Below are 15,565 nucleotides of genomic sequence, written 5' to 3'. Positions count from 1 at the left end.
TTTATATGAAGAAAACTTGCTGAATTATTGCATTATCCAAAATATTAGAATCATATTCAAAACAGTGTGGCAATTGATTGACAACCTTAAATTGTCCCATTGACTTGGGCAGATTATGTGAACGTTTGTCTGTAACAACCGCTGCTCACTATGTACTTGTTAAAGGCACTTAAACTGTGGGGTCACAAAAGGTTCTCAACACCCAAATAAAGAAATTAGAAAAACTAATCAGGAATAACACGATGTTTTGATTTATATCAATAATACAAATCAAAACATAAAGTTATTCCTGATTAATTAATCGAACTATTTTAATATTAAAGGCGTTAAGAACCTTTGGTGACCCCACAGTTTAAATTCTATAATAAGTAAGTAGTTAGCAGTTGTCGTTACAGACACACGTTCACCTAATCTGCCCCAGTCAATGGGATAATTTAAGGTTGTCAATCAATGGCCACAGCTACACTGTTTTGAATATGATTCTCAACCAAATACCAAACATTTGTGTTTTCGAATCTTTTTTTTTTTAACTGAGCCATATAAGGGGAAATAACTCTTTTAGTAACGAATTATACTGGTTGGATGGAGAAATTTTTACTTTTAGCAAGAAAACAAGTTCGGTGACATATTATTTTCTTTTTATCTTCTGAAAACATATAAAACCTTCCTTCTCCCAATTTATTTCAAAATTCTATCTCATAGATTTTTTTATGCACACAATATGTTTTTGCATAATCATTCGAAGCAAATTTAGACAATTTTCAACGACTCGTAGCACTGTGACAAAAAGACACTGAAAAGAGCATACAAAATGTAGTATAAAAAAATCTATCTCTGGAAACTTATGCAACAAACATTTATTCAAATAGAAAACTCTCTATAAAATCAATTTTTCTCACATAAATACTCATTAATCAGAATTATAGCCTTAACAAAATCACTGTGTATATTCGAAGTTTTTTTTACTGTACATTTTATACCCCCTCCCCTGTTTCATTTTTTTTTTAAATTTGAAAACGAGACTTAAATTGTTTCCAGTTTACCTTATTTGCATATTTTCTGAAAATGCCTAGAATCTGTTTTAAACTGTTTTGATAACATATTGAAAGCATATCAGAATACTATAAATGTAATGTTTAGCAGTCAATCATTACAACATTCAAGATTATATAAATCTCCAATCCTGCATCTGTCTCCAGTCCACATCTTACTGTATGCCTATTTGTCAATTAAAGTTCACTTTTTCTGCCTCAAATTTAGAATTATTGTCACAACAGTATAATCTGTAACCATATATCTGGCACATTTTAGCTAATATAGAATGAAATTCAAAACAGTGTGGCTGTGGCCATTGATTGACACATTAAATTCATCCATTGACTGGGACAATTTAGGTGAACGTTTGTATGTAACGACCACTGTTCACGCCGTACCTACGATAGACATTTAAACTGTGGGGTCACCAAACGTTTATTAACGCCTTTAATTATAAAATAATTCAAAAAATTAATCAGGAATAACCTTTATGTTTTGATTTATATAATTAATATAAATCAAAACATCGTGTTATTTTTTATTCGTTTTTCGAATTACTTTATTAAGGTGTTGAGAACCTTTAGTGACCCCATAGTTAAGTGTCTTTAAAAAGTACATAGTGAGCAGTGGTCGTTAAATAAAACGTTCACCTAAACTGTCCCAGTCAATGGATGAATTTAATGTGTCAATCAATAGCCACAGCCACACGGTTTTGAATTTCATTCTATATACTAGAAGAGTTCAAACAAAGCCATATTTGCAATAGTTGTATTGTAATAATCCTGTGTGGGTATACGAGAGGCAAAATATTAGGAACTCATAAAATTACATCCTTTAATGGCGCTTGCAAAACGAAAAAGAGACAGTACCTGTGATTACAATTACATACATATACGCAAAATCGTATACGGACTGAACAGTATTTCCGGAAACGCGGATTCAACCCCCTATATATATTACATCCCCCGACAAAAGAAAAATGTAAATTTTTCTCAGGGTTGAATTCGCTTTACAATATATATGCACCAACTTATATACCATCTCAAAACACAGCATGAAAAATTTCAATTATCTGACGTTGCGAAATCTCAACTTTTGAAAGTTAGTAGTTAAATATATTTTTACAGATCCGAAATTGTTTCGTGATACATGTACCATTGAGTAATAAATTCAACAGAGCCCCTAACTCTTACAATATTGTAAAAATGTCCTATAATGATCACATTTCATAAGTTGCAAGTTTCAAAAAAATATATCAAATATCTCTCACAGAACCAAACCCATATACGCACACACACTCTCATAAAAAATATAAAATTGCTAACAGATAAAACATATCAGAAAGATACAATTCACGGGGTTTATTTTTGAAATTATCTCGATATCACTAACATAGATCCTAGTAAATACACGCCTCATAAAAGTTCCAAAAGGGACGTTAACTACAGATTTCCGTCTTTATACCATGCAAAAAAACAAAAAAAAAAACAAAAAAACATTCTCTCTACATTTTCCTTAATTTGCTCGCTAATGAAACTGTATATCACTATCATGTTTCCTTAAAAATCTACTAAATACAAAATGAACCATATTCATACGATCTCAGTCATCAACATATTTCAAAAATAGTAAAGATCGATGTTCAATATAAACATACAACATTCGGCATTCTTCATAGAAAATAATTATTGAATTACAAATCTGAAAACGCAGTACCAACTTTCTGCTATTGTGTTACAAAATTAAATAAATCAAATATTAATGACTAGATAATTCAAACTTGATACTTATGGTATGTAAATGAAATTGAAATAAAAAATCTACATGTATAAAAATGCACAAGTGTTTAGCATAATGTCCTGTATACGCAATATCAACAATCGTTCATTATTTGCATCAGAATAATAGAAAAAATCAAGCAAACATACATAATACGAATTGTTCACGTATTTTAAAAAGATAAGTAATATCAACATATGCAAAATAAAAAAAATCTTTAGCAGTTAATAAGCAGTTCCCATGTACATGTATATTATATATGCAAACAAACTAATGTCCGTATATTTAAAAAAAAAGTTCTCATTGAATAACATTGGAATTGGGCTCCGCTCTGTACTGAATTTCATCTGACATCATAGTAACGGATTGTCATGAGATAAATCTCACGGACAAAAACATGAAAAGTTCGCCAGAAAAAGTCGTTGTACCATCATCATAGGGCATTGTCATGAGATAAATCTCACGGACAAAAAGTTCCAGAAAAGTATCGCTGTACACAGATTAATAAATTGTCATGAGATAAATCTCACGGACAAAAAGTTCCAGTAAAGCATCACTTTAAACATCCGGGTAACTTGTCATGAGATCAAACTCAAGGACAAAAAGGTTCGAAATAAACATCCTCGTCAAGCATTAAAGTATAAATTGTTCAAATTGGCAATTGTCTTGAATTTTACAACAAAATTCGTTTAATATGTACAATATGAGCATTCCATAAAATTAAACACTGAATAAAACAATAAAAAAACGGTGTATCATGAGGTAAACCTCACGGACACAAAACGACTCATAGAATTTGTGGAGGTAGTCGGCGTTTTATCAAATCACGGGCTTTCTTGTCAAAATCGGACTCCTTTAGCCAACGGGCATTTTGAGCCGGTTCTCCAATAAAATGAACTAAATAACTCATTGTTCCGTCCATAATTTTCCTAGCAAGTATTCGTTTAACTTTAGAAAAACGATTTTCATCACTCGAAACAGTTTTGTCTCCTGGATCGGTGAAACTTTCATCTTCAAACCGAGCTGGTTTCTTTTTTAATCGGGTTGATTTCCGGATTGGGGACTGAATACTTTTCCCTTTGCACTTTTTTGTTTGTTCGTCTGTCGCATTGTTTGAATTGTTATTCATCAAAATTTTTCCTGTGTCGTTCTCTGTATCATTTGAATCATTGTCATTTATTTCAGAATGTGACACTGTCGTATTCGATAATTAACTTGTTTCAGAGAAGTCCGATGCAGTATTTTGGTCCGTGGTTGTATTTACATGTATTTTTGTTTCAACTTGATCCATGAAGTATTGTGCAGGATTTGGTTGACGCACGTACGCCGGTTTTATCCGATTAATGTGAATAGGATTCGGAAGGCATTTTTGTGAATCTGGGTCCTTCAAAACTACCATATGAGGACTGTGAATTTTATGAATGATATATGGCCCAGCATAACGGTATTTCAGTTTTTGTCCCTGTCCTGTAGGATTTTTGCTGAGATAAACATAATCATGTTCTGCGTACTGTAGAGGGTTCAAACTGTCATTTACACGTTCCACCATTTTTATTTGAGAGTTAATGCATGTTCTTTCACTTCTGATCGAATGATTTCTAATCTTGCGCACAAATTTTGAACATATTCATGACAATCGTTTGGAAGCGTGTTTATATCCTGTCTAAAATGTCCGGTTAATGGAAAATTAGGCCTCCTGCCGTAAACTATCTCAAATGGAGAATATCCTAGACTGGCGTTAACGGTATTGTTCATTGAGAAAAGAATACAAGGTAATAAATCTTGCCAGTTCTTACCATCTGCAATGTATGGAGTCATGCGTTCAGCTAAAGTTCTATGCGAACGTTCGCACGCACCAAGACAGTGATGTGCAAAACTCGGGGTGTATTCATGATTTATGTCTAGTAACCGGCAAACTTCTTTGAAACATTTACTGATGAATTCGGAGCCTTGATCGCTGATTATAGTATCAAATACACCCAACTGCGAAACCATCCTTAATAAAACTTCAGACACTGTAATAGTATCGGCGGTAGGAATAGCCTCGGCAAATACAAACTTACTAAAAAGGTCAATCGCCGTGCAAACATATTGAATTCCTGTTGGAGATATTGGATTTATTGGTCCAAAAATGTCGATTTGCCACACTTGAAACGGCGAATCTGGCGAACGGTATGCGACAATTCCGGCCTTAGTGTTGATTTTTGTCAATTTCCTTCTTTGACATGCCGGACAACTTTTTATATAGTCAGAAATTTTCTGCGCCAATTTTGAAAAGAAATATTTTTCCTTTATTAAGTCAATTGTATGTTGTATTCCGCCATGTCCGCCAAGAGATGAGTCATGATACATAGAAATAACGGTTTTCACTACAACTGCTGGTAAAACTAGTTGGTAATTTTTTAGATTTTTAGCGCGCTTTGATTTTGCAATTCGAGAATGAAAAAGTAATCCGTTTATCAACATAAAATCAGGCGATTGCAAAAGTAGTTTTCGGGCCTCTTTTTGTGATTTCGGCAGTTCTCCCTTATCCAAGTACGAAACAAATTTTCCGTATTCTGAATCTTTCCGTTGTAGATTGCTTAAACTTTCTACACTAAAGTCAGATCTCTCGAACAGATCTATCATTTCAACTTGACGTCTCATTTGGTTATCCTGATCCGTAATCCGTTGTAAGATTGAAAATATCCGAATCATGTTCATTTAAAACAGTTGATTGATCATCACTACTACGATCTGTTGATGGTACGCTTATATCGGTATCTACGGTATTTGTCGGATTTTGTATTTCAATATTTTGTTTCATATCATTGTCGGAAACGATCTCTATATCTGTGTTGTTTACTGAAACTGGATTATTTTCGAACGGATTTATTCTAATACTTGGAATGGAAAGTAATTTTCTCTTTGAAACAATTTTGCGTTTTAGTTTGTTTTGTTTGCAAGGAACATCATCTTCCGTATCGGCATCATACTCTGCTGTCGTTTGTAAGTCGGGTTTGTGTTGATGATCCGGATTTAATAAATTGAAATTTGATGTTAAATTTTGATCAACTCGAATATTGTTTATCTGGTCGTTTTCACTAGAATCCGAATGTCTAAATGATGGAAATTTGTATCCACCTTCAATGTTTATATCACCTACGATTTCCTCCTTATACGGGAAATATGGGTCTTCAATATCAGGACTAATAAATCCATCGGAAATCTCCTGCCGCGGAATACGCGATAGGGCATCGGCAACCTGCATATCCCTTGCTGGTTTATAGCGAAGATCAAAATTATATTGTTGGAGTATGGCGATCCAGCGCTCATAAATTGCTCCCTTCAGCTGTTTTTGAAACAAAGGCTTTAAAGCCTGGTGATCGCATTCAACGATAAATCTACGCCCACGCAAGTATACAGAACAATCAAGAATTGCAGTCACCATTCCAAGTAATTCAAGTTTGGTGGGGCCATAAGATCTTTGCCAACGACTTAATGATTTTGACCCAAAACGGACCACTCTGATCATGTCCTCTTCATGCTCATCAGTATGAATCTGGTAAAGAACGTATCCTATGCCTTTACTGGATGTATCAACAGCCAAATGAAATGGTATATTGTAATTTGGAAATGCAAGAACTGATGAATTTAAAAGCAATTTTTTCAGTTTTTGAAAGGCATTTTCTTGCTCCGCAGACCACCGAAATTTCATATTTTTCCTAAGTAATTTTGTCATTGGTTCTATTTCTGAGCTGAAATTTGGAATGTATTTTCTAAACCAATTTAGTAGACCGACGACACGGCGTAGTTATTTAACAGATTTTGGAGAAGGATAATCCTTGATCGCTTGCAACCTTTCCGGTGGGGGCTGAATGCCTTTGCTGGAAATTAAATGCCCCAGAAAAACGCATGACTGCTGTGCAAAGCTACATTTCTTGGGTCCTAGTTTAAGACCGGCTTCTTTCAAGCGGCCGAAAACAGTGTTCAAGTCATCGATATGTTGGTCAAAAGTTTCTGATGCTATAAGAATATCACCCAAGTAACATAAGCACACTTTAAATGTCAATCCCTGTAGAATTTTATCCATCAATAACTGAAATGATGAAGGCGCAGAACTTAACCCCATTGGAAGTCGACGAAATTTGAAAGTTCCAAAACATGTATTGAACGCAGTGTACTTTTGGGTGTCTTCATCTACAGGCCTTTTTGAAAAATCCTGAGCTTAAGTCGAGTGAAGCCAGATAATTTGGAGTTTTCCCAGAAAATGATTCAGTTAGTTCGGTCAGATCAGGAATAAAATACGAAAAATCTTGAACTTGGGAGTTTAAATAGCGAAAGTCGCAACAAAATCTGTACTTAGCACTGCTCTTTTGTGAATTTTCTTGTTGTTTCTTGTTTCGATCTTGTTTTGAAACCAAAACAATAGGACTGATTATTGGAACGTCCTCAGTTTCACTAACTGGCGCTATTAAATTTTGACGAAGGAGTTCATCAAGGTGTTCACGTAAGGCCTCTTTTTTATCAGGTGGAAGTCTATAAGGTCTTTGGTTTTTAGGTTTAAAGTCGGATTTCATGCATATTTTATGATGAACAATGTCCGTGTATCCTAAATTTGGATTTTCATCCGTTACAAACTAACATTTATTTGACTGCAAACACTGACTAAGTTTTGATTTTTCAGTATCGGACAAGTGACTTGGTATATCAAAGTAAGATAAAAATTTGCTATCATCACTTTCATTCTCCGTTCTATGACTTAACTGAACATTTTGCACACTTTGCATTTTACCATTGTCCGGTTCTAATGACGTGATTGAATAATCAGTATCTAATACTTTAAAAATTGCTAAAACTTTCCCTCTTTGAATTGTGATAGGTTCATTAGTAACGTTCATTAGTTTTACCGGCACTGAGTTTTTCTGATCAACTGACACTACAGCCTTAGCTGTTAATAAACCTATTTTGTTCATATAGTCACTACTAGTACATATGCCCTGCGTACCGTATAATACATTCTTTCCAAGTTTACTCCACATAAAAAAATCTGAATTTGCAGGGACAGAAATTCGTTTTTGACACTTAACCTTCACAGTCTTAGTATTTATATACAATTTACCAAAATCAAGCACTTAGTCTATCTTGTTAGTAAATAAATAATTGGTACCTAAAATCAACGGATTCGAGGTTTGAGATAGTATGTACACATGTAACCGATGTTTGCCAGTCGGAACTTTGATCTTTATACGTGCTGTACCAACAATATTTATTGACGCGTTATTTGCCAAAAGTATCTTTTCGTTTGCACTTTTAAAAGAATTACGGTAATGTTCTGGCAACGAATTAAAAAGTTGTTGTGATATTACATTTATGGAACTGCCACTATCCATAAGTGCGGCTATCTCTATATTGTCTATAGTAACTGGCATATATAAAAATTTGGGACGAGATGACTCCTCTCCTTCTATTTCAGAACAAGTACTATCATATGAGTCAGATTCATTATTGTCACAAGTATAATTACAAGATTGTACATGTACGTTGTGTTGTCTACTAGGAGAGCGACTACGCCTTCTGGCACTTAAGGGTGGTCGCCCGAGGGAGCGTGCCCAGTGTCTCCCGGGTTCTGACGGTTTCCCTGTTGGCTTGAAAAACGTAAACAGTGTGATGCTGAATGCCCATACTGACTAAAGAGCTGACATTGTGAACTTGGGTTAGCCTGACCTTCACCATCCCACATACAATCGCGCCTAAAATGTTGTGGCCCTTTACAAGCGTGACAATAAAAGGGTGGACTATTTTCGGGCCGCCTGTTCAAATTGTAATCCCGCTGTTCTTTAGGGTAATCAGACTGACGGAAATTTTGATAATTTTGCCTGCGATTTTGAGGTTGCTGTCTGGGCTGTTCTGATTGAGCTGAAAGTTTTTGTATTGCACTTTTTCAGTTCATGTACGACTGACGGGTTTTGTTCGGCAACAATTAACAGCTTTAGGTGTAATTTGTTGTTTGATGGCAGACACAGATATCTCATCATGTAACCTGTACCCGTATGCTTCGCCCATTTTGGCAGCTGATAGTGCACTATTACTGTCTTTGTGGTTACCTGCCCTTACAAAGAAAGCTAACTTTTCGGGAAGACCCTTGATGAATTTAGTGAGAATATCATAATCAGCTTTGTGTAATAATAGAGCTTTTTCTACAAGCTGGCAGTAAAAATCTTCGAGTGCTTGACCCGGTGACAACTTTATGTGTTCAAAAACCTCATTTTCTAGCATGATTGTTAGACTTTGCCAATCGAGATTAACATATTTTCTCTTAAACAGTTCAATAAGTTTTTCCCAGGAGCTTTTGTCATTGAATGTTAATGAGTTAAACCACGTGAGGGCCGGTCCCGTTAACTGGAGGTGAAAAGCTGCTATTCGCTTTTGGTTTTCATAAGGCATGATATTATGTAGTGTAGCAAAAGAGTCAAATTCACGCAAGAAAACAAGTCCATTTTCATGGGGATATCCCCCGAATTTCCTACACGGAGCTAACTTTTCCATGATAGTTGTATGTACTATTCTAGGTATACTTGTATGTTCTAATCTAGGCGTACTTGTACTGTAACATGCACTTGTGTTAGAAGTCAAATTATTTTGATGCAATCTGTTAACCAAACTTATTTGTGGTGTTAAAATTGGCATAGAACGATATAATGTGTTGGTTTGAGAGGGCCTAGTCGGGGCTAATAAATGTAAACTTTGATCTAATTCTTGGTTTTGAGAAGGCCTACTCGGTGCCAATAAATATGAACTTAAAAGTGAATCGTCGGTAAATTCGTCGTCCGTTTCAACTAATGAATGTAAACTTAAAGTAGACTCGCCATCGCTCATATCATTTAAATTGCTATATTTCGGCGCCGACATCAACGAAAAAAAAAAAAACAAAAAAAAACAACACTGTAATGAGATTAATCTCACGTACAGATAAAAAAATTAAATGCGCATGTTAAATAATACGCCTGTAATGAGATGAATCTCACGTACAGAAAAGTGGGATTCATGTGATTAAACAGGCCCGAGACCACAATTAATTCCTCTATCATTTCTTTATAACGTTTTGTCGCATTAAAAAAAATTTGCCTATTCTTTTTGTCTAATTTTTTGTGTGTGTAATGTACAGTACAAGTCCAAAAATATGTCCAAGTTTCAGAAAAATTGCACGTATAAAACTTACAAATTTAGCCAATACACATCCATACCCCTATGGACAAGTCAAGAGATGTTCCGAAAACTGTAAATATCACCTTTTTGCACCTGACCTAATCACTCTTTCCATATCAAAATCAGTTAAAATTAAACATCTAAAAATTTATTTCACCTCTCTTCTTTCATTTCCACCTTATAAAAGCTAAGAAATGTTTGAGAAAAGGAAAGAAAAAAATTTAAGAAGAAATACACTATAATTAAAGGGAACTATATTCGTCATTAATTGTGGTCTTGGGCCACATAAGGTAACTTGAAGAACCCACGTGGTTTTCCCACTTCAGTGAAAATTATGGGGAAAAAATGTCAGTTCACATGGTTTCAGTTCAGTTTTACACAAATAAAGTCCTTTGAAATTATATTTAGGGTTCTCCGCCATGTAATAATCCTGTGTGGGGATACGAGAGGCAAAATATTAGGAACTCATAAAATTACATCCTTTAATGGCGCTTGCAAAACGAAAAACAGACAGTACCTGTGATTACAATTACATACATGTATATAACAAAATCGTATACGGACTGAACAGTATTTCCGGAAACGCGGATTCAACCCCCTATATATATTACAGTATGTATTCAGATACCAGTTTGAGATCTAAAATCACTTAAAATGTAATAGATATGACTGCTTTTAAAAATCTGATTTTTGCATAACTCTCAAGCATAGTTATTGTTTTCTATATCAAGAACTTTAAAATCATAAAATCATAGCATTTACAAGTTAAATTATTTGTTTTATGATCCAGGGGGTAGGCAATAATTTCTATGGGTTTTTTTACCTTGGGGCCTGAAGTTTCCTAAATTAGTCTGCTGTTTCTAGCAATTAGGAATATTAAGTACATATTCAGGATAGAACACACTTTTGTAAGTTTTGTTGAGATACTTTTGTATTTCTAGCTTGTATTTTTTATGCCGTGGTGACAAAAAAGCAGATTTAGGTGTTACAGCTCACTTTTGGGTTATCGACAGGACACAAACACCCCATAAATAATGTTCAGGAAGGATCTATGAGTTTCACTGACTGCGAAGAGTAAATATAAACACTTCTTAATAATTTAACTTACATATATGCAAATATTATGAATTAATTTTGTATTCAGGACTTTAAGTAAACTATGCATACTGTAAACTGTAAATTTATGCTGATTCATCATATTTAAGGCCCAGGATTCTATCAATCTTTATGAAATATTTATAAAACTTCATATTCGAGTTAATTTCTTTAAAATCTGTGAGATATAAAAGCAAAGGAGTAGGTCCGGTAAGAGCCGATTTTGGCCTCAAATTTCAAGTTCATCTAACGAAAGATTTTAGACACTTTTTAAAGTCTAAAGTGTCTATTTCAATTGATTTGATTAGTTTTAGTGAAAGATTTTAACTGATTTAGTCATTAAAAAAACTCCGATTCAAGCTTAAATATGAAAAATCTATCAATTTGAAATATGCCAAAAAACGTCACTTTTCAGATGTTTTTTTGTTTTGTCAAAAATGAAAGTGGCCGCATCCGTGTTCATCCTCAACCTTTATATACGTTATGTATTATCATCAAATACAACTTACATTTCAATATTATGAATGAACACGAATGCGGCCACTTTCATTTAAGACGGAAACCGTCTAAAATTTAACTGAAATGCTAAAATTGTGAAGATTTCAGTAATTTAGCATGACTTAATGATGCTAGTATCCGATAAATGTACATTGTTTTGTTAAAAACAGCCTATATTTATGTAGCAGAAGCATTCTACTTTCCAATAAATAGCTTAAAGATTTCAAGTTCACAATTTTGTAAAACTGCTATAATTTGGGGCCAAAATGGGGTCTTACTGAACCTACTCCTTTAGAATGTTCTCTTTTTTCACCCTATACGGGTTGCATTTCTGTAAATATTGACAATGCAATTTCCCATAGGAACTTCTTTTACGGCTAAAACTGAACCACTTTTATTATGAAGTTTTGAATAAAATCTTATCCTAGAATTGAAAGTTTATATGCACCACAATTGTTTTCAAATGTCAAAATATAGGACTGTGCGGCATATTTTCAACGTTTATATGCCCTGAACTTCTCACAGATTAAACTAACACTAATTTTCTTAACTACCCCTACCTCGAATAAAAGGTTACCACAGATTTCAATATAAACAAATTGCACATGCATATTTACTGGTACCATTCCCAAGTTATGTCTCTATGAGATGGAACACAGAGATCATAACTGGGAACCAGTATGCAAACAAAATTAGTTTTCTATGAATATTCTAAATCTCCCCAAAAGAGGTGTGGTTTGAGAAACAGCTATATTTACAAAGTGCAACCTATACCTGTGAATGGTCTACCTTATTCATTCCATATGATGCATCTTTTTTATACTATGAAACTAGGCATACTGTGCAATAATTAAATAATGACTGAATGTGTGAATAATTATAAAATGAGAAATATTTGCATATTTTGGTGAGTTTCTTCATATCTGCACTGCCAGGGAACCAGCTGACTCTTGATTAGACTTAATATGTTTATATACATAAAGAGCAGTTCGGCAATTTTTGTATGCAGTTTTCATCGATCCATACTGTCGCTTGCTTAACATGCTTAATGTTTCGTTGCATTTTTTTTTTTTTTTTTTTGCATATTCAGGGCGAGAACAAATTAACAATATATTCTAGGTATAGCTATGAAATATGGACTACACAGATAAAGGCGTAAAATTTTGACTCTCACTAGAAAGGATGGTTTGCTGCATAAATGTCTTGATGTTGCCTTGCAGAAAGTAACTCAACTGGACAACCCAAAGATTTTTCCTTGATAAAAAAGAAAGCGTGAAACTTTTGCTATACACAATATAACGGATTTAAGGTAGCACAATACAAAGATTTTATTACTCCAACTCCCAAGTTTTAAAATGCTGTAACTTTCTTAATAATGCTTGAAAATTTATAAAAGTGGTAGTTTTGGATAGCTAACAGATTACTCTTTCAAATAAATACAATTGTTAATAGTATGCAACAATTATGTAACCAATTATAATGTTAACTGTGTCTAAAATATTTTTCACCAAATTTCCACATTCAAATGAAATTAGCTTCTACATATGTATCCCTAGATATATATTCTAATCGAACATGCCAGCATGTTTATACATACCGCAAAGCCTAAACGGGCGACTGTCTTGTCAGTGGAGACTGCTGAATTGGAGAAGCCTGAACAGGGGACTGTCTTTTCAGGGGAGACTGTTGAATTGGAGAAGCCTAAAGAGGCGACTGTCTTGTCAGGGGAGACTGCTGAATTGGAGAAGCCTAAACAGTCGACTGTCTTGTCAGGGCAGATTGCTGAATTGGAGAAGTCTAACCGGGCGACTGTCTTGTCAGGGGAGATTGCTGAATTGGAGAAACCTAAAACTTTACTCAGTACTCGAAGTATAAAATTTGTATTCGAAACACCAAATCCAATTTAATTAGACGATGTACACGTCTGAGAAAACAATGATCATACTCAAAATTTGTATAATCGCGAGACCAAGTGACCATTTATATACGTCTGAGTAGAGTCTTGATGTCATTCATATAATATCATTGAGATCTGAATTAAGACAAAGTAAAAAAAGACAGTGATATCAATGTGTCTATCATTCTGGTTTATTAATCTTTTATTTTTGTATGATTGCCTCTTTACGGTGACTTATTTTTGACTACATACTTCTTTGTCTTTTATTCACAGCATAACTATATATTTGTTTCATTTTTTTCAGAATTCTCATTTCGTCTTTAAATCTTTGTTGTTTTTGTCTTCATTTCTGAAACTTATCATTATTATATAACACGTAGTTCTCTAAGTAGTACTACGGGTTTTTTTTTTTTTTTTTAATTTTGAGGGTTTTTCGTGATCTTTTTTCTGTGTGACAGCGATTATCATTAAAACGATAGAATATGTATGCTTCTTCTAAATGTGTTTAAATTGTCGCTTGTGTGGTAGAAACTCCTTAATTAAAAATGTTATGAGCATGGCCTTTGTTTGAATTTCAATATCAAATTTAAATATGTACAGACTGATTCTTATATTTCCTGGCCTTCAGTATAATATTATTAGCGATAGATATAGTTATTAAGACTACAATAATATGTAACTATTTTCAGATGTAAGTATTATGCCAGAGGGGTCCAATGTGATAGGTCAAAAAGCTGAGTTAAAACAAAGCCTTCAAAATAAAAAGATTCTTTTTACTAAGCACGGCACGACATACATCAGTAAGAACAAACATTCTTTACAAGAAACATGTGTCAAAGGTGGATATTATGTATTGACTGTAACTTATGAACTCGAACGTTAGCAGGTTGCTTACTAGCATATATCGCTTTAGCGTAGTACAAATCAGAGTTCATGTCAAATTGAAATTTACCTTTCGTCCTGCATTTATGCATAAGCATGAAGTAGTTGCTGCTGGAAAAATTAACATGCAATCATGTATTTTAATTTATGATATGAAATTAAACTAGCAAAATCTAATTGCACAAGTTCGCAATATATTTATATTAAAAATATGTTTATGTTTATATCGCTTATAATGAACAAATCGGAGGTCAACTCGACGTCTAGAGTCTAGACTAAAATACACCCGAAAGGAAGCTACATGCACATATTATCGAGGCCGGCATGCCCTGTAAATTAATCATTTTAGACTTTTTTTATAATTTGGATTAATTTTTACATTGTTATAAATCAAATATGGAATTTGACTTAAATCGGTGAACATGAAGTTGACCGCTAGTGCCCCTTTAAACTGAAAATTCGTCGCGATCACAGAAACCATCATATAACAGTTGACTACGGGGAGGATTCGTCCATCTTAATTTGCCAATAATATTTAATGCTCAAAATTAAGTTAACTAAGGATATGAAAGTCTAACTTTTTCGAGAATTGTATTCGTTCTTGTGATAATTGATTCATCGTACTCGCTACTATATGGAGTTTCGATACTAGAAGTCATAGCTCGCTTAAATCCATCCTTTATAGTGGTACGATTGCAACGGTGGAAGCTCGAATACAACTTTGTATATTATACAAATAAAGAGATGGTGTATGATTTCAATTGAGATATATACATTTGTATAACTATTTTAATTGACATGTATGTAAGCAAATGTAAGACTCACCAACAATAAGAAATTATTATATAATAATCTTTATTGCAAAATTACACCCATGAGGGTCAAGCAATACAATCAAACAATAATTTTATACTATACAATGCAATACTATAGTATTAATGTATGGACTTTTTCATATTGGCCCTGTAACATGCCCGAGGTGTTAATAATGGCCAAGGATGGTTGTAATGGCCCTGAGGCAACGCCGAGGGCCATTGCAACTGTCCGAGGCCATTATTAATATCAAGGGTATGTTACAGGGCCAATATGAAAAAGTCCATATATTGATACTTTTATTAACCAACTATAAAGGCATCTTCATTCAAGAACAGTCTTCGAGTCTCGGATCCAAAATATACAGATATCCACAAA

General features: G+C 33.9%; 1 protein-coding gene across 1 annotated transcript; it reads right to left on the bottom strand.

Annotated features, from left to right (window-relative positions):
* Nucleotides 1–6,989: 6,989 nt before the first annotated feature.
* LOC139497664 (uncharacterized) lies at nucleotides 6,990–7,373 on the bottom strand. Its single transcript, XM_071285895.1, has one exon. The coding sequence runs from the start codon at nucleotides 7,371–7,373 to the stop codon at nucleotides 6,990–6,992; it is 384 nt and encodes a 127-aa protein (XP_071141996.1).
* Between the last annotated feature and the right edge of the window lie 8,192 nt (nucleotides 7,374–15,565).

This window comes from Mytilus edulis, chromosome 12 (genome assembly GCF_963676685.1).
Source record: "Mytilus edulis chromosome 12, xbMytEdul2.2, whole genome shotgun sequence".
NCBI classification, from domain to species: domain Eukaryota; kingdom Metazoa; phylum Mollusca; class Bivalvia; order Mytilida; family Mytilidae; genus Mytilus; species Mytilus edulis.
This window is presented reverse-complemented; position numbering and strand designations above follow the sequence as displayed.

Coding starts and splice junctions, on each gene's coding strand:
- LOC139497664 (XM_071285895.1), bottom strand. CDS start 7,373: ATGAAATCCGACTTTAAACCTAAAAACCAAAGACCTTATAGACTTCCA.